Source organism: Phoenix dactylifera, unplaced genomic scaffold, assembly GCF_009389715.1.
Source record: "Phoenix dactylifera cultivar Barhee BC4 unplaced genomic scaffold, palm_55x_up_171113_PBpolish2nd_filt_p 000007F, whole genome shotgun sequence".
Taxonomy (NCBI): domain Eukaryota; kingdom Viridiplantae; phylum Streptophyta; class Magnoliopsida; order Arecales; family Arecaceae; genus Phoenix; species Phoenix dactylifera.
Genome location: NW_024067666.1, coordinates 3,791,005 through 3,814,918, shown reverse-complemented (window position 1 = coordinate 3,814,918; position 23,914 = coordinate 3,791,005). Strand labels below are relative to the sequence as shown.

Sequence of the window (23,914 nt, the reverse complement as noted above, 5' to 3'; positions counted from 1 at the left end):
TCCATTAAAAATTAATATTTTTATTAAAAACAATAATTAAGAGGATTTTGTGTATACATCCACTATATTTGCATGCAGCAAAATTTTATAACACTCGGCATCACTGGATAGGTACACAAACACCTCTAGATTTCTAATTCAAGTACGAATGATGGTAAATGATCACCATATATATATATTGGTACAACCGTGACTCATACATAACGGATGTGGGTGCAGCCTATAGATCAAAAAGGATAAGAGAATACAAGGACGATACAACCAAGGATAGGTTGTCTCAAGTGAAACCTTCGGAGTGCTAAGTTACGAAGAATGCTATTCAGTCAACTGCACTGTTAGCCTCTCTATAAGCATGAGTGACACGATAGAAGATACACGATATTTTTTGAAAGCAGTCATTTAGCTTCTGCAGAACATTGGGATTGGCACTGACCATATCATACAGATTTCAGCCATATTTATCTTCAGTTATCCAGTTAACCATCTGCTTAAAAACTGCTAATCATGCACTAAATCATCATTAAAACGCAGCAAAAACTGACGAAGGCTGCCGACGCTGTGGTTTGTCGTCAAAATTCAAAAAGCCCCGCTGCAGGATCCACGCTCCACTTTATCTTTCCCGTTTCCCCACTGGTTTCAGCTTTCAGATGTACGTCATGAATCGCGATTGATGGACACCTAACAAACCAGTACGCGCAGAGAATCACCGTTCCCCGTCTCCGCGATAACTTCACCAAGCTTTGTCGTAATAATTTACGACCCAAGTGGGACCACCTATTTCCGAATCTGCCGTCAATCAGCCGGGTGCCCACCTGAATGGACGGTACATGATTCGCGTGGGACATGTCTCGAAGGAGACACCAACTGTGGAGGTCCTTGGATGCTCCCACCCTGTCTCTTTTGACGTCTCCAAGACCTTCCGTTATGTCGGCAGTTACGGTCCAACATCTTCAAAGAACGGAATAGCTTTCCAATCTCATAATTAACTTTTAACCCTTTTTTTCCATGAGTTTTCTTCTAAAAATTCAAATTTACATCAATATCCTCTTAAAAATTATATTTATTTTTATACCCTCATAGAATACTATTTTTTGTAAATACCTCCAATATAACGGTTCTTTTAACACCGTTAATAAAAACCATATTTATTTAAATAAAATAAAATTTTAAAATTACATTTTTTGTCCTCTATCCCGATCGCCTTATGAATATTTCTTTTCATACGTTTATCCATTAAGAGTATTTTAGTCATTTTAATTTAAAATCGTTAATTTTTAACGGTATTAGATGACATGAGTATATATGCAAAAATAAATTTAAAAAAAAATAGAATAACAAAACAAGTATTTTACAAGGGTATATATGCAAATATTATTTTTAAGAATGTATTCATACAAAATTTGATATTTAGAAGGGCATTCATGCGAAAGATTCTTAATTTTTCTTAATTTACTAATTTGTATACAAGCATTGGTGAATGCCATGTGTTATGTGTATCTTAGGTATAAGGATTAAGTTACGTATATAATATTTAATTAACACAGGAGTCTTTAAAATGGGATCTCAACGTTGAGGCATGTTGTAGAATTAATATAAGGGAATATATAGTTGTTATTTGACATTTACTTAGATTTTTTTTGTCTCCTAAAATCTATGTTTCCATCATAATTCAAAGCTGATACTAGTTATTGTATAAAATAACTATTGTTTGAATAATATTTTATATAATACTTATTACCATACTAGTGTCTGTTGTTATACAAGTTAATACTAATCTACCACATTACAATGATTGATAAAATTAAAGAGAGAGAGAGCGGTGCTGCCTAGCCGTTTAATACTAGTCACGCATGATGAGGTACACTTTTTGGGAGGTTCACGTAACTGGGACAAGTCCTATGTCTTTGGGTACCAGAGTTATGTTGGTTCTTTTCTCGCTTCCCCAACCACTCTTCCACCACCTTTACAACTGTGGACTGAGATTTTTTGCCCATGGGAATGACGTGAGAGTGGAAAACTCTTATTTTCTCCTTTGATTGCATCCATCTAAAAAGGATATATATATATATATATATATATATATATGCACAGTATAGCTATGCGGTTGTCAATAAAGTTGTGGCTTTCTTGTTGTCTCCATGCACGGACAAAGGCACAGCTCATGTGATGCATCCCATCTTCCATGGTAAAGCTTGTTAGACTCATGGACAATGCCATGTATGGCTATGTGCTATCATCAACTTTCTTGGCAGTGGCTCGCCCGACCGGTCTCAAGAGCTGCCACTGTCAGGTTGGTTAAGTTTTGATGTGTCAGTGTCCGTATTGTCATGTCTTTGAGGATAAAGAAGTTTGAGTTACAGCCCTCATGGAGTTTCTTGAATCTTGGTATGGTCTATCTTGAGGTACTCCACCTATGCGTTAGCCCGTACAGTCAATTATCTTGAAACTGAAGACGTTCTTTTTGCTACGGCACTCTTGTGGTTGCATGCACTTATATATGTACTTTATATCCAACACCTTAAAAATTTTGTGAATAATTGTTAAACATTGATATTTTTTTCTTAAAAAAAAATGTTGGTAGGTGTTTAAGACGCATTTAAATCTAATTTAATGGCATCAGCCGTGAGGATACCACATATATTTAGTCTTACATAGCTATGTATTAGATATATATTGGATACTTATACAAATACAAATTTAAAAAATCCAAATAACATCATTTCAGTAGTCTTTTTAATTAGGTACTGAATTATGACGTCAAATTATATCGGCGTGGATTCAGCTTATGTTCTATATAAATATTAGAAGATACATCATGCTTTAGATAGATTTGAATAAATTTGGATTTTTAGTATGGCGAGTACGTCAGAGCTTAAATAGAAGGAGTATATGCAGAAACTATACAAGCATATGTTTAGTTTCACATCAGCTATTCGAATTCAAATAATATTTTTTAACTAATTTTTATTTTAGAATTATGAATAATAATATAAGTAGTATGTCAGAGGATTGTGATGGCAAGTAATAGATCCAAGTACATACATCTTTTGTGATGGCGAGAGAGAAGTAATTATAAAGCAGGAGAAGACTGTACAAGGGCCAATCATGTTTCCGTTAGCTATCTGTGACTCCTACATATAGCTAACGCCACGAACATTTATATCGTGGTTGGTGGAGGCCGCACATAAATGAAACGAATTGGGATGATCTTTGACCAAAAGATTTCGTTGTTGAGAACTAAATGACGAGCTTTCATATAAGACAACCTGGGCAAGATTGATTGCCGACAAACCAATTTCTTAGGTTATTGCGTGATCTTTTTAAGAAGCCCAAGTTAAAAATCTTCAAGCTGGGTTAATTCAAGAAAGTTCGAGCCATTATTCTTGCCAAATCCCCAGCAAAAAGAGTTGGTTTTTGTACGAAACACCTGTTTAAGCAAAAAAAAAAAAAAAAAAGAGTTGGTTTAATAAAACCACATGAATTATTCAGGCCGTGAGATTGCCTTCCAAATTCTTAAAAACTATTTTTTGAAAATATCATTTAGATTTCTTGATGCTTCTTAGCTGTATAGCATATAACAATTTATCGCAACAAAATTGCAATGATCTAAGACTTGACCCAATCAAGAAAATGTTATTGAGGTTCTTTAACCTTATATACATTTCCAAGATTGACTTAGTATAGAACTTATGTGAAACTAAATATAAGTATGTACGGATTTTCGTATACTCCTCTTTTTAAGTTCTAGTATCTTCACTAAACTAAAAATCCAAATCCATTTAAATACAATCACAAACACTACAACGTACACGTTGTCTGCATCATCTCCTAAACAATTAATGTAGGCTAGAGATTGAATCTATTTTGTTGCCATTTATAACAACCTACGACCTTCTTTGTTTCTCCGTCCTATATAAGTATCTAAGATCTTAGAGCTTTTGTGGGACTTAAAAATGTGTCTTCCATGGGGAATTGAGATTTGTGACAACGATCGACATCTACTCATCGAGAGAAGATTTTAAGTTTGATTCTTAGGTGATGCATAACCATTTCTCAAGCATTTGGCATGATTCCCATGTTTGGTTATGCGAAGTCCCTTTCTAGATTTCCTTCTCACATGTTAATCATTTGCGTTAAACACTAATTATTAGATAACGACAAGATCATAATGCATCCATAACCACTTGTCGCAAGACTAAAAAGGACGTCGTCGGTAACTCCAAATGATACTGAAGGGATCGAGAGCGATAAGATACACAATAAGGCGTTGTGTACGTCGCACCAAAAGTTGGCGTGACGTCGGAATCACAGGGTCCCCCTCCCTCGATCACAGTGATCACGCAGCTAGAACCCAGCTGTGCAGCTGCTTTTAGACTTGTGATATAGCAACCATCTGATCACGATCGGACGGTTGGGAGACCAACCCAGGGTCCATGTACTGTAGCCGTCCTCTTACGCAAGGACGATGGACTGTGAGTCCACGGAAGTGAACGGCTGTGGCTGTCTCTATCAGACTATTGCAGCCAAGATCCAAGGGGTCCGGCCAACTGCAGTGGTCCCGAATCTTAAATCTTAAGTGGCCCCGTAGGATCGGATGATCGGATTAGGACAAGATATGTGAAGGGGTAATAGAAGGGAAAATTAATTGCAGGTCTGATAGGTCCAAATCTGACCCACATTACAGATCATTAGGGACCCAAGGCAAGATACCAAATCAAGATGCAAATCGTGTAAATGGGTCCGGTTATTGCTATGGATTTTGAATGCTGCAAGCACATAAAATTCCCTATCATGTAACTTGATTTGTAATAGATGAGGATTATTGGATGATGAGTTGACGAATTTAATAAAGTTTTTGTGTGCGCAAAAGGAGCTCTAAAGGCTACCCCCTAAAAAAAATTCCATTATATTCAACATAGTCATATTTGGACCGATCCAATTAGACCTAACAAAATTAGACTCAAGTCAAGATATCAAATTACGACGCAAATGGTGCAAATGGTTTCGGTTGCTGCTATGGATTTCGAATCCTGCAAGCATATAAAATTCCCTTTCATGTAACTTGATTTGTGTAAATTAGGAAACTGGTGTAATAGATGAGGATTGTTGGATGATGAGTTCATGAGTCGATAAAAAGTGAATTTAATAAAGTTTTTGTGTGCACAAAAGGAGTTCTAAGGACTACCTCCAAAAAAAATTTCATTGTATTCAACATGGTCATATTTGGACTGATCCAACTAGACCTAACAAAACTAGTACGAAGCTCTAAGTTCAACAAGCCTATAATTTCATTGTCGAACTTTTCTTAGAAAAGTAGAAGGCAATATATTGGGTTGCGAGTTGGGTGCAAACCTTGGTGTCTCCTGTCTTTGGATTCACTGATTTAGTCTATGCTGAAATGATGCGATGAACTTAATGTAAAATTTCCGGTTTAGACAAAAAAAAATAAAATAAAATAATGGGAAGAGAGAGATGAACAAGAAGATCCAATCTATCCGAGTGTCTCGTTTTTGCCTAAATGGATGCATGAATTCTCCTCACCAACCGACCAAGTTTCATTTCATTCTCTCAGAACGTAATATATTTAAACCAAGATGCCGCATAAGGGTGGGCAACGATTTGGATATTAAACAAGGACAATGCTAACTAAAGATGGTACGGATCTTGCTACTGTCAGAGAATAGATAAGGCCTAAAGTACGAGTACAAATGCGAGGTCTGCAAGCAGACCACAAACCTGTGAGACCTCTTACGAACATTATATCAGTTTAAGCTATCAAAACTGAGCAATCCACTAGTTCCAGAATACATAGATCCCCCCTAAAAAAACCAAAACAAAATGGCAACCACCAAGTATTACAGATTGGACGAGCATTTAAGCAACACAAAAAAGAAGCATTTAAGCAAATCATACATCATTTAGGAAAACCTTTGGCAGGTTCGACTAACAAAATTGACATGGTACATGTACAAAAATTGAAGCACCTTGCATGGCAGTGAAAACTCTAGGTAGTGAAATGCCCGAGGGGCGATCAAGCTTGTGATAACGCAGGCCATACCAACAAACAATAAAGGGCAGGAAGCTAGCGTGCTCGATGCTGTCTTTTGAAGTTTTATCTGACATCTGAACTTGGCTCCTTAAACAGACGAGGAAGCACTTCATGGGCACTGATATCCAAAGCCTCAGGGTCCCTGAAAGGTGGAACAAAAATAGGAGACTATTAATATGACTTGCATAAGGGGCATATTTTTTATCAATATGAATTATGAATGGTGCACGTTGAGAGCTCAAAGTTTCTCTCATGACAAATTCACCTAACAATCAGCATTGAGCAGCAGATGCCCAGAGAAACATGTTTCACAAAAAATGATTGCCATGATGTATTTCATGAGAGTAAATACTTGTAAGGTACATCTACAATCGTCCTGTGCATGCACGGATGTGCGCTTCTAGCTGAAGGAAAGAGCGGTGTTAGCTCTAACATTCAAGCATCTAAATTTGTTAATGGCACATAGAGATGGTTTGCTTTGCGACTTTATCTTAGATAGTTACCAAAATATCCTAGCATCTGTATCAAATTTCAGATCTAAAATATTTTTAGAAAGGAACTAAGCTTCTTGTAGGTTGGATCTTCAGATGAGGGACTAAAACCAAAGGACAAGTGTGTTGATCACTCACAGTTGAAAATCACAGCCATTAGATCTATGAAGACCATCCACTTACCCATTACTAATGGAAAAGTTGAAGAAAGATGAAAACCAATTTATCCACAATTCTGAATTGGGAAATGTTATTACCTGCACAAGGTCCGGCCCTTTTCAGTCGAACTAGGAATAAACCATAGTTTACGTAATACAGGAGACTCAAATTGCACAAAAAAGCCATCACTGTTCCCAAGCTTCCACTTTCTTGACCCCTGCCCTTTCCAAACCTACACAGGCATTGAATGAAGTGAAATCATATAAATCTGCTTGTGCTTACAGGTCCATCATTAAATCATTCAACCACTGATAAAGTCTACAGAAGTATCTCAAATTCCTAAACTATAAGCTTCATGCACAGATCATATATATTGATAAAATATTGCTCCTATATCAGGTGAAAAGTTGGAGTTGTTTAACACTCATACACTTCTAAGAGAAACTCATTAGCATGAATGAAGTTCAAATAAGAATAGCACAATAAAACATGAAATCCTTCAAATGCAAGCAGTTATTAGAACTTATAACAAAATAAAAGTCTACGCACCTGTGGGTAATATATAATGTTCTTGGGTGCTACCAAGCAAGATGCCCTAGAAAAAGACTCCTCTGCATACTGCCTTAAAAATGCAAAACAGCTGCTGTGTGTGTCGGGAGATTCAAATGCCTAGCAGAGAGAGAGAGAGAGAGAGAGAGATGATAAGGATGAGAGGTTTGTTGAGATAGCAGTTAGTCATGCCATAGAGGAAAGGTGAAGTACAGATACAGTTTAAAAAATAAATGCACATAAATTGGCATATAGTGGAGCCTAACCTGCAAATGTTTAATAAGGAGAACAATTAGAATTTTTGAGTTCGTAAAAATAAAAGGAATACTATAAGATACATATTTTTCATTGAAACAGAGCAAAAAAATGAGGGGACTACATCCATATAATATACTTACTAATACTAGGATAATTTTTAATACCTTATCAATGTTGACTACTGGAGCATATTTATCGTTCTGCGTCTTCTGCTTGTCAAGAAGGAAATTCACCCTTGGATCCACCTTCCCAGTCTCGTGCCAAACTTTAATAGCTGACTCCATTATATCAACAAGAAAAGAGAAGATATCTTGCCACGCTTCTGCAGCTCCAAATTTCACAGACTACAAGCAACAAGCATCAAGTTAGTTTTTGTTTGACAGAGTGGTTGAGCATTGAAATTCCGCATTTCTAATGCATTAAGTTGACAAAAACATAGGATCTTTTTTTTTTCTAAAAAAGTCTTCTACGAGAATTTGTCCATAAAAATACTACAAGAAAGATTATTTCATAAAACCGTGATGATTCATAAGGCTTAAACTAATGCACTAACAAAACTGAGTCAAAGGGAGGCCTTATGAATCACTGAGTAACATTTAGCAATTAACTATAATAAGTACTAGCAAAGATAACTCATAAAATATATAAGAAGAAAGTTTGAAGAAGAAATTGAAAAAAAAAGTGGACAGATTGATCTCAACTGAGCACTCAAAGATTGTTAAACAGCAAAATGAACGAGGAAGTTAATTTGTTATTTCTATAAACACTTAAACAGTAGACATAAAGTCCTTTGGTTAAATAGAGATACAAGTTGATGAAGACAGGAATTGAAGAGCCACAAGATTAGCCCATAAGTAGTAAGAAGAACTCCAAGTAGGGAGCAATAATGACTGACTCTTGTCACTGTCTTTCATTAAACGTCATTGTATTCAGTATTCTTCAGCTTCAGCTGAGTGTTTTCTTAAAGAAAAGAACACCTTATAACATGATGAAAATCAAAACCAAAGTATAGTTATATGATTTGTTCAAATTCAGGGAGAAAATCCTGCCAAAGACTAAACGAATTCTGTCACCACTGAAATCTCAACCTAAGCCAAATTCAAAATGTCGAGCAGATGCTATTTTATTCGGAGTCAAGTAACACAGATCGAGAACAAGTAAATGTAAGGCAAGGATGCCAAATGACTTCGGACTATGCACAATCATTTGTCTGTTCTCACTTCTCAGTATGTGCAAAAGAAAATAGTTAGTCAAAGAGATTTTGATATCTGGATGATTTTGCAGTTCCCTACTAGCAAATATTTGGTATCACAAGTTCATTATTGGTTGATTTGTACACCAGAAAATGTCTGAACAGACCTGCTAATGCCAAATTGACTTCAGTTGATCACGATTCAGTTAAAAAGAACACCTTGGGACAATTTAACTACCATATGATAATTAAAAAGAAAATCTAGTAATAGCGCTGTTTATAGAGAAGGAGAAAAACATGCAAGAGACAAACTCACCAACTTCAATCACCATTACAATCTCACCTTCTGCAATTCAAAATAATCTAGCCTATGCCATTCTCAGAGAAGTGACAAACAAAGGAAATAACTGAACAGAATTTGCGACAACTAATTATCTACATTGACTCCTTGTTCTATTAAAAACTAATCTCAATATCTACAAAGAAAATATTAATCAGAAGTTTCGAAATCAAGATGCTGACGTGCAGCCTCTCATTTTGTAGCCTCTACTATCAGATAGTATCACAAGTTCATCGCCAGTTGATTGGGTGCAAGAAAATGTTTGATTGAACCTGCTAATGCCCCATGACAAGAAAAATAATAAAAAAATACTTCAGCAAACAAATTTGAATCAAAGCTTCTTTTAGAAGCAGAGATATAATCTATATTCTGCAGTTAACATAAGGTCAAGTTTTAAATTCTTTCCATATATAAAAGCCAAAAATCAAAAAAGTTGTTGATAACTGCAATGGACATGCCCTATACCTCTTTGCAGAGGTCATTTATGCAAGGGGAGAAAAAAGAAGGAAATGATAGAACTATGGAAAAAGACAAGGAAAACTTCGAGAAAGATCACAGTATATGCACACAACTACAATCATCAACTAAAGTAATAGAAGCTTTTTAGGTATCATGTACTCACAAATTCAGGTTTCAAGGGCTCCAAATATTTTCCCATGTTGATGTTAGATCGGATATTTTCTACTTCTTCAGCCCTCTTCTTTTCTCTGGCTAATTGTGTGAGCCTCTTAATTTTTTTGGATATTTCTGCACTCTGTGGATTGTACTGTAAAGCTACTTGGAATGCAGCCATAGCCTGCATTTTTGAGGAATCATGAAATAAAATAATGCAGAAGGATAACAGTTCAATGTATCAGCAAAGCAAAACAGTTGGAAATGACCTTTTCGCTGTCACAAAATCAAAATTTCTATTCTCTTGTCTAGTTGCTCGGTGGAGCCATGAGACATGGTTATCCAATTCATGGGCATTCTTAGCTGATGCAGAGCATGAATGGTACACTAATTAGATATCCCAAGTTCAAGATATTTTACAGGCTTTAGTCAATTGGTTTGACATCTTGCTACACCAAAGGTACTAAACAAGACCGGCCATCCAATCTAAGTAGTGACGATATACTGGAATCCTCTAGGTCAGGCTGAGGCAGCAGAATTTCCTGAATACATTAATTATAAAGACTCTTGCTTTCATTGGTCTCCCATTGCCACCCCTCCCAGATATGGATACAAAAGAATAGAAGTACTAGAAATTTCTAGGCTTACATCGTCATAGCGCTCCATTGCTTCCAAAACACACCCTTTCCTGAAATAACCCTAGAAGTGCATGAGACAAACAAATGGTCAGTCTATGAATTAGAAGAAAAGCCAACACACTGAGCATGGGTTTTAATTGAGGATCTTTTTTTGATAAAAAAGGATTAAAATAATCAAAATCTTAAATAAATGTATATGTTTATTTACCTTCTCCCACTGGGGGTTGAGTGTGATTGTCATCTCAGCATCAGCAAGTGCTTTACTGAGCTTGACCAAATGCAGAAATGCTGCAGCACGGTTGCTGTCAGACAATAAAAGAAGGCATTTTAATAGAAACAATCATGAGATTCCAGAAGTTACAACATATATTAAATTTCACTTAAACTAGTTGAAATGAAGTTTTAATAGCGGTAAATAGACGATCATTGATGGGTCAAATTCCATACTTGGTGCACTACAAGGTTAAGTATGTAGATACACATTTGAGTCGTATCAATAACTTTATATAGATTTATATAGATAATAGCTTTATCAAAGGGTGCAAATAGCTTGTTTATTTTGATGATTATTAATCGGGTTTTATTGTGAAATAAAATTTTTACTAAAAGCATCATTACATCATCATAGAAATTTTATGATAGAAGATGTGGATTGCTTTTCTTAGGACAAGGAAAGCAAAAATAGACTACAAGATAATAAATAAATCGATAAAAAGGATAGATTAAGCCAAGATCTTCAACTATGATGAAGGAATCTTCAAATCTTTCTCATGTTTGGTAATTAGGTGTGATATTATCATTCTGCCATCTGGTCATTTTATAAGCCTCGTTCTAGAAAATGATGCAAATTTTAAATCTGGCAGTTTTTTATAGGAGCATGACAACCAATTCTAAATCTTTTTTAAATGTCTAGCTAAGATCCTAATTGAAGACTAAAATATTAACTAATACCCCTCCATTAAGAACAATTTTACCATGAACAAGTTTACCTTCACCATTACCTGTTGCCGTTTTCTTTCAATCCCACTACCCATATTTACTAGCTTATAACAATGCAGATTTCCATGAAAGTTGTTCCATTTCACTTGATGACATGCAATAGTAACTAAAATTGTTTGTCTTGATCATTTTATCACTTGCCTATAAAGTTTCCACATCCCAAGAAACAATGAAAAATTTCCTTTACATAAGCATCTTTACCCACCATGATCCATCATGTACAAGACCTCATTCCATAATCTACTATATTTACATACTATTTTATAATGGAGTACACTTTCATTTAAAGATAACACAGCTTTACCCTAACCATTTTCCACTGCTAATTGTCAGCGCATCGGCAGTAGAGCTTCCACAAAATACCCTGTAAGAACCTTTCTATTTCTCTGAGAAAGCAGTAAATAGCAACAGGAATCTAGAAGTAGCATCTAATGCAACAGCAAAAACCCTTAATCCAGACAGGAAACTAGCAATTATCTTTCATTCCAATTAATCCCAAAAGCTTAAAATGATAGGGACGGGATCAACAATGTTATCAGGTTTAACAATCATGAAGTCCTGAAATTATATCGAAGTAACCATCATACAATTAAAAATATAATTTACTTTTACGGTTAACTTGGAACTACCTTGGAGATAGACATTGGCAAGAAAGAAAATAAATTGAAATTATACAAATACAATAATGCCACAAATTGCCTTGCTAAGTTGCATTATACCTGAGTGGTCTAATAGAATAAGCATTGAAGCCATACCAAACATCTTAGTTGAAATGTTGAATCACCATATTCTTTTTTGTATAGTGATGGTCATATAAAGAGGGCTTAGCATCCACAATGGAAACAAATTGAAGTGCTAATTCCTGTTCCTTCTTTTCATTGCCTAGTGTAAAGACAAAAGAAGCTACATGTGTGTAATGGAACATCTGAAGCAAATATCAACCAACTCTACTGTCAAACCACTTCCGAACAGACAAAAAAAAACTCCAAAACCCAAGGTTGTCGTACATTTGGCCCTCAAAAACAATAATAATAAAGTAAAGGCCATTCCTCCTATTCCTTTGTTCAATCTTTGTAAGGCGTGACGCACTCCATCGGCCCTTCCCTGGAGCTTTTGGAGAACAATAAACCGTTCTCCTTTTACTCAAACCACATACAAAGCATTCCCTATTCCCTGACGATCAACAAAGCATTTAATCCATAAGAGCATCCATTTTCCATTTAACGTTTTCCTATCAAGCCAACACCGCGACATCCAAGCTAGGGGAACAATTACAGCAGACTTCCACTTACTACACACAAAAGTGACTACCCAAAGAAGCTAAAAAAACCTCTTTTTTGAAAAGCTTCTCTTGCTTGCGAGTTTGCAATCACAATCTTTCCACCCAAAGTCGAATTTTTAATCTAAAATCAAACAGACCAAGTTAAGATAATCAACTATCAAGCCCGCCCGCCCGCTCCTGCGACCACCCAAGAAAGCAAACAATTCTCAGAGGAAAGATAACCGAAAGCCTAAACCAGCGCCGCAATTAACATAGCTAAATGGATTTCTAATGGAGTATCGAACTAACAACTGACAAAAAATGGAACGAAACGGAAGGAGATTTGGATGAGAGAAGAACCTATAGAGGGTGGGGTTGTTAGGCTCCAACTTGATGGCCTGGGTGTAGAGGGCGGCGGCCTTCAGATAGTTCCCGGCCTTGAAGAACTCGTTGCCCTTGTCCTTGAGCGACGCTCCTCCGCCCACCGCAGCGCCCCCTTCCGCCATCGCTGTCCCTCTCGGGTTAGGGTTAGGTTTAGGGTTTGGATTTTCCGATTCCTTTTCTTTGCATCCCCTGGGAGCAGCAGCCAGCGAAACTAATGGTAAACAAGATTAAGGAAAAAGGCGAGGACTTTGTTAAATAATTCCACCTCTAGAGCGACCGCTCGCGATATGCAGAATCCAAGACCGGAACCCAAAACCCCCGCCACCCAACAATAATATAATATATAATTATGAATATTATTACAATATGACTGTATTACTAAATAATTATTAAATAATATTCAACAAGTTATTATAGTAATATAAATTTTTTAATATAATATAATTATTATTATTTTATAAAATAAAATATTTTTGTTTATAATTTTTATTTGTAACAAATCTTGTAATTGGACCTACCACCAATTAGCGACGGTAAACTAAGGCATCTTACAAGCAAAAAGCTTGATGCCAAGATATTTAGATTGTATCTCTGCCTACTCGGATTTCTGTATATATTCGTAAATGACATCAATGCCTATATACGTTTCTACTCAGAAGAGATATGCTGTAAATTTTTTCCCCACCATTTGACAATTGATTTTTTTTTAATTTATAAAATTTTTGTTTTTTGAGGCGATAATGTAGCTGCATTTCTAGCAGCTTTGTAGCAGTATAATTGTGATTGCCAAAAAAAAAATGCATGAGCCATAGAAAAAAAGATGGTTGAAGATGCGGAAAATATTCAATCTAACATCAGCATGTTAAAATATTTGGAACCCTTAAAATTTTGAATTTTCTGCGAAATTTGGAGCTGCAGAGTTGTGGCAAGATTTATTTTTTTTTGATATAATGGAGTCCGCTATTAAAGTTTGGCATGAAACTTTCTATTTAATTTTTGAAAATTTTATTTTCTGATTTCTATAGATATATTTATTCTTGAATTGTTTAGTTTATCCGATTTACCAAAAAAAAAAAAAAGGCTCCGCATGAAACTGGAAATTAGATCCAAGGGTTGATTTCCTTCTTGACAAGCAGAAGTCACGGACTCACAAATAGCTCCACTGGCCATCTAAGTGAGTATATTATATGCATGTAGTCTCCACATTTGATCTATTTAGGTGAAGAGTATCTTATGATATTCCTTTTTAACTACATGAAATGAAAAATTACATTTGTTCTTCTTATTGAACATCTGCAAGTTGGGCTTCATTTTATGCCAATTAAAGTGTATTTCTTTGTTGGTACTCGAAAAAAGTGCATCTATTTGTTAAATTATATTCGTAATTGACCTTTTCTCTATGGCATGGCTAGCCTCTTATCTCAACAAGCATAGATGTTACTACTATCTTTCCCTTTTGCTTTGTCAGGCATTTGAATCTTTATGCAAGTCATATCAATAGTCTCCTATATTTGTTCCACCTTGTTTAAGGAACCCTCAGGCTTTGGATATCAGCTGATTCATTTATATTCTACCAAATCAGTTTCCTGGAGGGATATGAATTTAGATGTACAAGATATGCAAATACAGCAACTGATAAATCTTGTTTGATCTATCATTCAACACAAATAAAGTCATCAAATTATGTAAATAAAACTAAAAGTACCATACGTTCCACATTTATAATAGCAACATCTAATGTTTGTTTGCAGGAACGTGAAAAAAATCGTAATAATAATATCTTAATCGCATAGTAATCGACAACTCAGACATCGTATCAAGAACTAATATCTTAATAAATTAATTTTGTATTTATACATGGTATGATACCAGATAACCAACATTAAATGAATTCTTTGGTTGGAACCTAATTATTCAGTTCATTGAGACCCCTTAATAGCCCTTAACTGTAACTGAATAAGATCCCTGTTGTGACAATTTTCAGATTACCCATTGTCTGATAAGTTCAAAAGTTAAGGTAGCAAACTGAATATTGTTGTGGGCTAGGTAAATGATCGAAGGGATTGGAAACAGATGAACACTTTCATTCTGTAGTCATTCTTGGCGAAGGAGATATCTGGCCCTCTCTCCAAAGAAGGAAACCATATACTAGAAGTCAAAGTTCTGAAGCAAGAAAATGGTGTCAGCAGCACAAGGTTACCGTTAACTTTCAAACAAACTTAAACTGCTTCAGAGGACATCTTGACTCAAGGTCGCCTATTACCTTTCCATGTTTCAAGGAAACCTTTACTTCAAATGCTGTGCTTTTAGTTCTTTCTGAAAATTAGGCTATGAACAGACAAGTTAGACTCCTGATGCAGAACGAAATACCTTGAAAATTTCAGCAAGAAATGGAACAGTTGCATAATTCCATTACTTTGTGGGAGAGTTGTCAAGATTCCCTGGGAGGTGGTGAGGAGAATGAGAAGAGCAGCAATGAAAAACCATTCGTAAAGAAGAAATCATGAATGCAAATAAGCATCTAGTTCATGAGTGTATTATGGCAAAGAAAATTCACCTGAGTTTTCCATATGGATCAGGACTAAATTTCCATGCTAAATCAGGACTGCTTAGTTATGAAGTATCAAGTTGAAGACTTCTCTTACAAAATGAGATGGCGATGCAGAAATAACTTACTGAATTCATTTAACTTATGAATACTATGCTTGCATGAACCTTTCATTTGCTTCTATCAAAGAAGCGGAGCCAAGTGATTCAAGCAGTAGGAATGAGAACTAGTCATCTATTGCTTTAAGCCTGATGCAGCCACAAGTAGGGGCTTTCTTCTGTCGATGGTTGCTTCTCCTTCCATAGAGATATTCTTGCAAAGTGATTTTTGGCATTCCCTTAACATGTCCTTCCCCAAGTTTCAGCAAGATATACTTGATTTTTTGCAGCTCCACTTCCAGCCTTCCAATCCTTTCTGACACCCTTCGTGCCTGTTCTAAGATTATCCGTTGTCTTGTGCTCCATGAATCCACATTTTCCTCAAGCATTTTGTCAGAGGACACAGTTAAGTCTTCAGCCTTCTTTGTCAACTTGCTGTTGGTACCAATCAACTGTGAGGTGATTTCCTCAGCCTCTCTCAACTGTGCTTTGACTGTATCAATTTCAAAACCTCTAGGTATATCAACATCCTCAGATTTTTCCATATTTGCTTTTAGTCCATGTACACTTGCTTGCAGGACCAATAGCCTCTGAGCATCAGAAGAAAGAAGCCTTTCGATGACCTTTCTGTTCCATTCTTTATGAGATTCCATCATAACATTTTTTGGTAGTTCCAGCTTGTCAATGCCCAAGTCGTTTTCATCCAGCAGTTCACAAATGGGGTGCTTACCTTTTCCTTCCTCCATTGCTTTGATCTGGCGATACTCTAAATAATGCTCCATAGTTCCTGATGGAGTTACCTCTATTTGGTTGCTGTGATCTCCTTCAGCTGTTCCCCTTACTTCAAACCCCTCATCATTAGTTTTAACATTTCCTGTCTTTCTTTGCCCATATGAACCAACACTATTTCCAATTCCAGATTGTGATGAATGTGAAACAAGATCTAGTTGTACATCCTTCATGTTCTGCTCATGCTTCACTTTGGTGATATGATCATCTGAGGTTCCCTTTGATTTTAAGCATTCAATTTCTTTCCTTGCAGCCTCTAGATTAGCATATGCATCAAACCTTTCTTGCCTTAAAAGATTTTTGGCATCCATGACGACCTTCTGAAGTGCTTCAACCTTGGCATGCAATTGTTGCAGCTTCAGAATTCCCGTCAGATCTTTGGCACTGTCATCTTTGATTGGTTCTTGACTGCTCTTCTTGCTCTGGAGAGGCACCAATGGAACTTCCTGAAAGAAAAGATACAGATTTTTTTTCCTTTAGAAATCATTACTTTGATCAGCTCAATTCTATTAATGTTTTCTTTATATTGCAATACTTCAAGATGCATTTCCAAACATAATCAAGCCACGAAAAAACCATTACACATGATTCAGGAATAACATGCATGAGTTAATAAATCCATCAGATCTGTTATGATTCAAATTCCCATGCGTTAGGGGCAAGAGAGCAAAATAATTTCGGTTAATGCAAATCAGTCAACTGAATTGCAATACAAAGTTGAAAACAAGATGAACCTTCTCTTTGTCACCAAGGTGGGAGGAGTACCTGTATTTCTTGCTTTTCTGCTGAACTATGATTGGCCAGCATAAGGATGTATTCTTCCAGCAAGGCGACATCGCCCCACAAAGACATGACAAGGGGCACATATGCAGACAAGTGTGTCTTATGTTCTTTGTTTTCTCTTTCCCGAGCCTCCAATTTTTCCTTTAATTCATCCACACACACATTTCTTAGAGTGATTTCCTCCTTTAGCACTTTCCTTTGCACCATGGCACTTATCTCAAGGTTATGATATGTTGCTGTTAGTTCAAGCAACCTTTCTTCAAAGATTGCTGCATTGATGGTGGTAGATTGAATTTCAGCTAATAATGATGCAATTTCTTCCTCATAGCACTTGACCTCATCTCTTCTGCTCTGCAGTTTAGAAGTCAAATGCTCCTCTCTTCTTCTAAGCTCTCCAACCTCTTTCTGCAATTTATCAAGTTCTCCTTTCAACATCTCATTTACTTGATGAAGACATGCAGTCTCAATTTTCTTGTGGGTATAATCTTCTGACAATGTCGAAATATTCTTCTCTAACTCTTCTCTTGCCACCTCACCCTCATCAATGTGCAACTTAAGGCCCTTGATACTTCGACATAATTCTGTTGTCACATCTTCTGCTTGTTGGATCTTTTGATTTGCTTGTAACTGCTCCATGTCTTTCTTTATTAGAAGGTTCCTTCCTGAATCAATTGGTCGGTTCAGTTGTTCGCAGACGCTTATGCATGCACTAAGATCATTCTCAAGTATCACCAAACGTCTTCGGCAGTCTTCCAGATTAACAACCAAGTCCTTGAGATGCGCGTTTTCAAGTTCTAGCACTCCTGATTTTACGACCATTGGTCTGTTCGCCCGGGCGAGCTCATTTCTAGCCCCATGAAGATAGTCCACGTCATTTTTTAACAATTGCAGCTTTGATGCATTCTCAGCATCAAAACTTCTGAAGATCAGATGAAGATATTCTAGGGCCATGGCCTCTTCAAGGATAATGCTGTTTTCCTCCTCCAATGTGTTTTGTTTCACCCTCATGTCATCTATTCTCTTTGACAAAGAGAAATTTTCTTCTAGTAACCTACCAATCTCTCTTTGCAATAAGCAACGAGCCTCCAACAAATCTGATAGCTGTCCATAAAGGTTCCCCATTTCAGCCTTGATTGCTTCTTGTCTTAGATTACTTGCTTGCATATCCTGCCTCAACTTTTCATTCATCTCAAAGAGTTCATGCATTTGGCCATGCAGCACTGAAGGTTCCTCTGTCCTCATTTTAGATTCTTTCTTGAGAACCTTCTTTTCTGACTGCAGATCTGCCACATGATGTCCAAACTGCTCCATAACGCCATGAATTACAGATTTCTCATGAAGCAGATGCTGCTTTTCATCCCTGGCCTCCGAAAGCGATTTCAACAAACATCTAATTTCATGCAGAATAATCTGCAAAAGCAATTCATCTTTGATACCATCCAGAGGCCCATACTCTTCAGCTATTAGTGTTTTCAGGATCAGATGAACACCCTCCCTCAGCTTCTCATAATTTACCGATGAAGATCCTACATTTTTCTCTTGAATGAGGTTGTCCTGCTCATCTTGTGAAATTAATTTTTCTGCATCTCTTGATGTCTCTTCGTGTTTCTGGCGAACTGCTAGAAGAACCATACATTTTTCTTTCATATCATGCAGGCCTCTCTCCAAGATAAAAATCTCAATCTGGGCACTTAAAAGTTTATGCTCTTCCACTTCGAGCTCCTCCTCTCTACATTGAATTTCTTCTTGTAAGGAAAAGATCTCGTTTTCTAAAGTATTCAGCTGACTCCTGCGAGACTGGATAACAGCTCGATGCGCTTCCTTTTCTAGTTTCAGTAACTCCTCTAGCTTCATGACTTGATGTAGTGTCAAATCTTTCTCCCTCTCTAAATTTAAGTATTTGTTTACTAATTCTGCATACTTACTTTCCAAGTTTTCCAGACTCTTGCTAATGCTCTCCACCTGAGGCATCAATGTCGTCAGGATTTACTGCCAAGGAAAGAATAATGAAAAGAATTCTAGGAAAACACATGAGTTGTTTTCTTTCTTTCTTTTTTTTTCAAAGGAAAATAAAAACAGCTACAGAAACATATTATGAATCTCAAAAAAATAGAAACATCAATATAAAGGACAAGTATAAAAAGAAAAACAGATCTTGCAATAGCCAATGGGCCAAAGAACGAGGTTGGAGGAATGGTTCTTGAAACATCTACCTTGGAGACAAGAGAACTCTTTTCAGCAAGAAGTTCAGAATTTTGATCATGAAGAGACTGACAGTGTTTCTCAAGGCCTTCCAGCGTTCCTCTCAAATCTTCCAGTTTGATGTTCACATCAGACAGGGAGTTCTCCAATGTATTTTTCTCCAAACGCTTTGCCGTATTCTGCAGAGTAGCCTCTACCTGGGAGACCAGCACAGCCTTTTCAGATGGATGGATGGAAATCTTGCCACAGAAACATCCACAGGAGTCTTCTAATGTCTTTATCTTCTCTGTTAATCTCTCTAACTCAACATTTAGATTTGAGAGAGAGTTTTCCAACAGTGCATTCTTCTCTAACAGCTCCTCCATTTGTTTCAGGTTCTGCAAATGAGTAACCTTTTCTTCTTCATGTTTGTTAATGATCTGCTTTAGCTCCAACTCTAGAGATTGATTTGCTTTCTCCAGCAGAAGACATTTCTCTTGTGCAACATTCAGATTCTTAGCTCCTATAAACATCTCATTGTTAAGCTTTCTAATGTCTTCTCGGGAGCAGGATATTTCCATCTCCAGGCTAGCCATCCTTTCCATAGATTGCTGGAATTGAAGAATGGCAGCTTCTTTCTCAGATTTTAATTCAGAGAGGGTGTCTTTTAGGCTTCGTACTTCAGTTTCAGCGCTGCTAGCATGGACTGACTCTGACATAATTTGGCTCTCGAGCTCCTGGTTTTCCATCAGCAATCGCAGAATTTCATTTTCCAGTAGCTTATACTCCGAACCTTTTCCTTGCTCCTCTTGGACATCCAAGCCTTGTCTTGCCCTCTCTTCACTGGTATTTGAATAGGTAGTCTCCTCCCCAGATGCAAACATCTCATTCAAATGTGAAGACCCGCCCAAAGCATCCTTCTGAAAGTCATCAAACAGTTCATGGATGGGTGGAGGCATCTCATCAGTTAATACTGACGGGATTTGGTTGGGAAATGCTTCTGCCATTGTTCGATGAGCCTGTCGAAGTGCTCTAGTGGCATGATCATGTCTTTCTGCTAAAGCACGGTACGTTCGGTAAAATTCCTCTACCAATTTCATAAGCTCGGGCCGTTTCTTATAGAACATTTCTGCTCTTTTTGCAAAGGTATCAGCATCTTCATCTACGAGCTCGATCATTTCTTTGATCTTGTTGTCCATGTCTGCCCACATACGTGCGTGATCTTAGTGAAAGATCTAAACATGCAGCATCCATAACCAAAAAGAAAAAGATAAGACCCAACCAAATGAAAGGAATCTAAGACAAGTTTTTTAACACTAAGTCAACTCTAAGTTTACTCAGAGACTTTTCTCAACATAAACTATGAAGAAGAGGAGACCAAGAGAGAACAATTCCTAAACATAAATAACAAAAAGAGTAGGCTCCAACTCATTAATCACATCTATGTGCATGCCTTTGGAGAAAAGCTTCACCAACGACAATATCCTTCAAAGTTTTGCATCAAATTATAATTAAATAAAACAGCATCCTCCTTTTTCAAACTTGTCCTTGAGAATGCATTCCTTTTATCAAACAAAATTCTTAAAACTTGTTAAGGATGAAAAGTAGAATAAACCCACATACATGCATATATGATGCATGGATGATATCAATTAAGAAAGATATAGTACAATAGATAACAAATTACAGATGAAGCAACAAGGATTGAACCATAGTGGCAAGAAATGGAGTTCTGATCTGCACTACTTTTAGCTATCTCATCTGGTAAGCTATGGGCTGCTTTAAGTGTGTTGAGCAGCCAGCCAAAGCTGGTACAGCCATCATAAAACCTGCGCATGGCACAAAATCTCTTTCCTTGGTTGAACATTTTGTATCTTTATGGTGAAATGCACAATTCCTGGAACTTGTCGAAGTACGATCCACGAACAGCTAAAATATGATGCCAATTCTCTGTTTTCATTAAAAACTCATACCTGTCGCCGAACGAACTACCAATGTTCGATTATGTTATCTATAGGATTTCAAGTCTCTTATTAATTTTGTTCCTGAACTGTAATCTTATGCATCTGCTCGAGTGTATAACTGGGAGCATTATAAAGTAATCTAAATTCTAAAAGCGCAACCTTGAGTTCTTTGAACAGGATAACTCAGGCATTTATGCTTACAGTAGAGTTCATAAATTTTGAAAGAAAACCTTCCTTTACTGAAACACTACCCATAACTCTGGCATTCATGCTTACAGTAGAGTTCATAAATTTTGTAAGAAAACCTTCCTCTACTGAAACTCTATCCATGGTATCAAACGGTAACGAGACAGCCATGAAGCAAGAATGCATACCTGCAAGGTTTTCCTGGAGCCATTTAGAATTCTTTGGGCTGATATGACTAGCCCACCACCATGAATACAAGCGTCCGGATTCAGCACGCGTCAACTTTTCCATCTCTCCAAGCAAGCAAACCAAAGCTATCTGATCTAGTCTTACAAAGGCTCGATATTTTTACCAATATAAAAGCCTAGGTGACAGGTCAAACCAGAAAATCTGAACATATTCGCCAAACTCAATTCATAAAGCAACTCAGTTCAATGAATGTTAACGAAATCTATATGAAGTCCCGTATTCCAAATTCGATGAGTTCTGAATCACCTACAGGACAATGCAAATTAGATCAGGTTTAGAAATACAGAAGTAAATCTAAAACTGTCGGTGGTGCATGAAGAATACCTCATCCGTATAACAAACATTAGGAACCTGATAAGTTAGTTGAGTACTCGCTTTCTTGCTACAAAAATCACCTGATGAACAGCGATCACATCAGAAAACAACAAATGGGTCACTAAAGAGTGATGTTAAAGACAGCAGCAGTAGACAGTGGAAAGATAAAGAAAATGAAGAAGCAGGAACAAAGCCTCCTTTGAAGAAATCAATCCAAAGGCTCCACCTTCAACAGCAATTCAAATAATTTCAGCAACTACATCATCATACATTCAAAAACCCAGCAAGCCTAAGACTGAGTCCACCATCTGTAACCAAGTTTTAATCCGAGCATGGAACAAATGGATCAATTGAAGAATGGAAGCTCAACCAAAACAGAAATTACATGCAGGGCAGATAACAGCTGTGGTTAGAGACCAAAAACGCCGATAAAGTTCCCAAAGATTTTTATTTTCTACAAGCAGCAAGACTCGCTGATCAATTGAAGCCATAACCAAGTACCAGAAAGCCAATTCATTCAGTGATTAGGAAATGAAGAATGAATGGAAAAAACATAATCTAAGACATTAAGGGCCTATTTTGTATTGATTTTGTTTCTTATCTTCTATTTTTTTAAAATAAAGACAGAAAACATTTTGGTGGCTCTTTTTTATTTGCTATTTTTTAAAAAAAAATATTTTCATTATTTCTATAAAAATGAAAGTAGAAATTCTAATTTTTAATATTTTTTTTAAAAATAACGAACTCAAGTTTTATACCACCACCGTCCTCGTCTCCCCACTACTATTTCGACCACCTACGATGTCATTCCATCCTCACCGCCCCATTGTTATTATCATCGTCGTTCATAACTTGTCAATAGCACTTCCATCACCATCATTATCATTACCGACACACCGCTACTGCCTCCATCATATAGTTGACACCATCGCCACCATTATCCCTACCACCATATCCGCCGCATCACCGCCACTATTGCTTGCCACATCACTAGCACCTTTGCCACTATTGCCCCTGTAATCACCGTCATCTCCACCTCTACCCTATTATTATTGCCCCGCCACCAACACCATCAATACCTCGACTATCTTCATCGCTGCAATCATCGCTGGTACTATGTTTATGTTTTTAAAAAACAATCAGCCAGACCAACCTATTTATTTTTTAAAAATTTTAAAAGGATTGAAGTTTTACAAATTTTTTAAGGATAATAGATAATTGAAAGTGATGCAAAAAAGGCACCTGAATTTCCATCACAATATGAAAATGACCCAGCCTATGGCACCGAATCCTATGGAACAAACGCTTAGAAGAACACAAGAAATGGTATGTCTGCAGCTGAAATTTAATCAAACATAGAAAACTACAATCAAAACATGGAAAAACAATCCTTTTTTGCAAGAATAAGAGCATACCATGAAAAAGATCGAATCGTTTTTTTGCCAGCAGCTGTACCGAAAGATCCAACCGCTTCTCTAGCAAAAAAGAACTCCCTCCCCCCCTTCTCTCTCCCTCCTCTCTCTCTCTCTCTGTGTATGTGGATTCTTCTCCTTATCTAATATTGACCTCCCCTGTTCTGTTTTGATGACAGGAGGAAAGCAGAGGCAAATAAAACAGAGCGCAGGAAATTAATTCTGGGTGCCAAAATTGGTAGATTTTTGGGATTAAGAGTGCAATTGGAGAATTATGGGCAGTAATTGCATGGAACTATGCAATGAACAAGAAGGCTATCCACCAACTCTGGCACAATCCCTCTTCTAATGGCACTAAATTCTACTAACAAAAGTAAGTGCATTCATTAAATTATTAGATAGAGTCATTATATTAGGACTAGTCCATGGACGCTGCATCCGGTGCTGTTGCTGTCTC

General features: G+C 36.8%; 2 protein-coding genes across 4 annotated transcripts; both read right to left on the bottom strand.

Moving 5' to 3' along the window:
* Positions 1–5,709: 5,709 nt before the first annotated feature.
* Positions 5,710–13,214, bottom strand: LOC103704502 (serine/threonine-protein phosphatase 5-like). Of its 2 annotated transcripts, XM_039115787.1 has the most exons (9): positions 13,198–13,214; positions 12,909–13,121; positions 10,497–10,590; positions 10,299–10,349; positions 9,661–9,834; positions 7,671–7,850; positions 7,249–7,368; positions 6,798–6,931; positions 5,710–6,191 (listed from the first exon to the last, which is right to left on the bottom strand). In XM_039115787.1, the coding sequence occupies exons 2-9, from the start codon at positions 13,052–13,054 to the stop codon at positions 6,113–6,115; spliced, it is 978 nt and encodes a 325-aa protein (XP_038971715.1). In that variant the 5' UTR covers positions 13,055–13,121; positions 13,198–13,214; the 3' UTR covers positions 5,710–6,112. The 2 variants fall into 2 exon arrangements, with proteins under 2 accessions (XP_038971715.1, XP_038971716.1); XM_039115788.1 differs by lacking the exons at positions 5,710–6,191; positions 13,198–13,214 and adding an exon at positions 6,200–6,453 and having other exon boundaries at positions 12,909–13,170.
* A 1,436-nt stretch (positions 13,215–14,650) lies between these two features.
* On the bottom strand, positions 14,651–21,988 carry LOC103704582 (protein NETWORKED 1D-like). 2 transcript variants are annotated; one of them, XM_039115786.1, is made up of 6 exons: positions 21,670–21,988; positions 19,364–20,532; positions 17,133–19,112; positions 15,490–16,813; positions 15,196–15,373; positions 14,651–15,095 (listed from the first exon to the last, which is right to left on the bottom strand). In XM_039115786.1, the coding sequence occupies exons 1-4, from the start codon at positions 21,770–21,772 to the stop codon at positions 15,707–15,709; spliced, it is 4,359 nt and encodes a 1,452-aa protein (XP_038971714.1). In that variant the 5' UTR covers positions 21,773–21,988; the 3' UTR covers positions 14,651–15,095; positions 15,196–15,373; positions 15,490–15,706. The 2 variants fall into 2 exon arrangements, with proteins under 2 accessions (XP_038971714.1, XP_017697616.3); XM_017842127.3 differs by having other exon boundaries at positions 14,651–15,373.
* Positions 21,989–23,914: the final 1,926 nt, after the last annotated feature.

Coding starts and splice junctions, on each gene's coding strand:
- LOC103704502 (XM_039115787.1), bottom strand. CDS start 13,054: ATGGCGGAAGGGGGCGCTGCGGTGGGCGGAGGAGCGTCGCTCAAGGAC. Junction 10,591..12,908: donor AACAACCCCACCCTCTATAG/GTTCTTCTCTCA, acceptor ATTGTCTGACAG/CAACCGTGCTGCAGCATTTC. Junction 6,932..7,248: donor ACATTATATATTACCCACAG/GTGCGTAGACTT, acceptor ATGCCTGTGTAG/GTTTGGAAAGGGCAGGGGTC.
- LOC103704582 (XM_017842127.3), bottom strand. CDS start 21,772: ATGGAAAAGTTGACGCGTGCTGAATCCGGACGCTTGTATTCATGGTGG. Junction 20,533..21,669: donor GCTCCAGGAAAACCTTGCAG/GTATGCATTCTT, acceptor GTATGTGGGCAG/ACATGGACAACAAGATCAAA. Junction 16,814..17,132: donor CAGAAAAGCAAGAAATACAG/GTACTCCTCCCA, acceptor CTTTTCTTTCAG/GAAGTTCCATTGGTGCCTCT.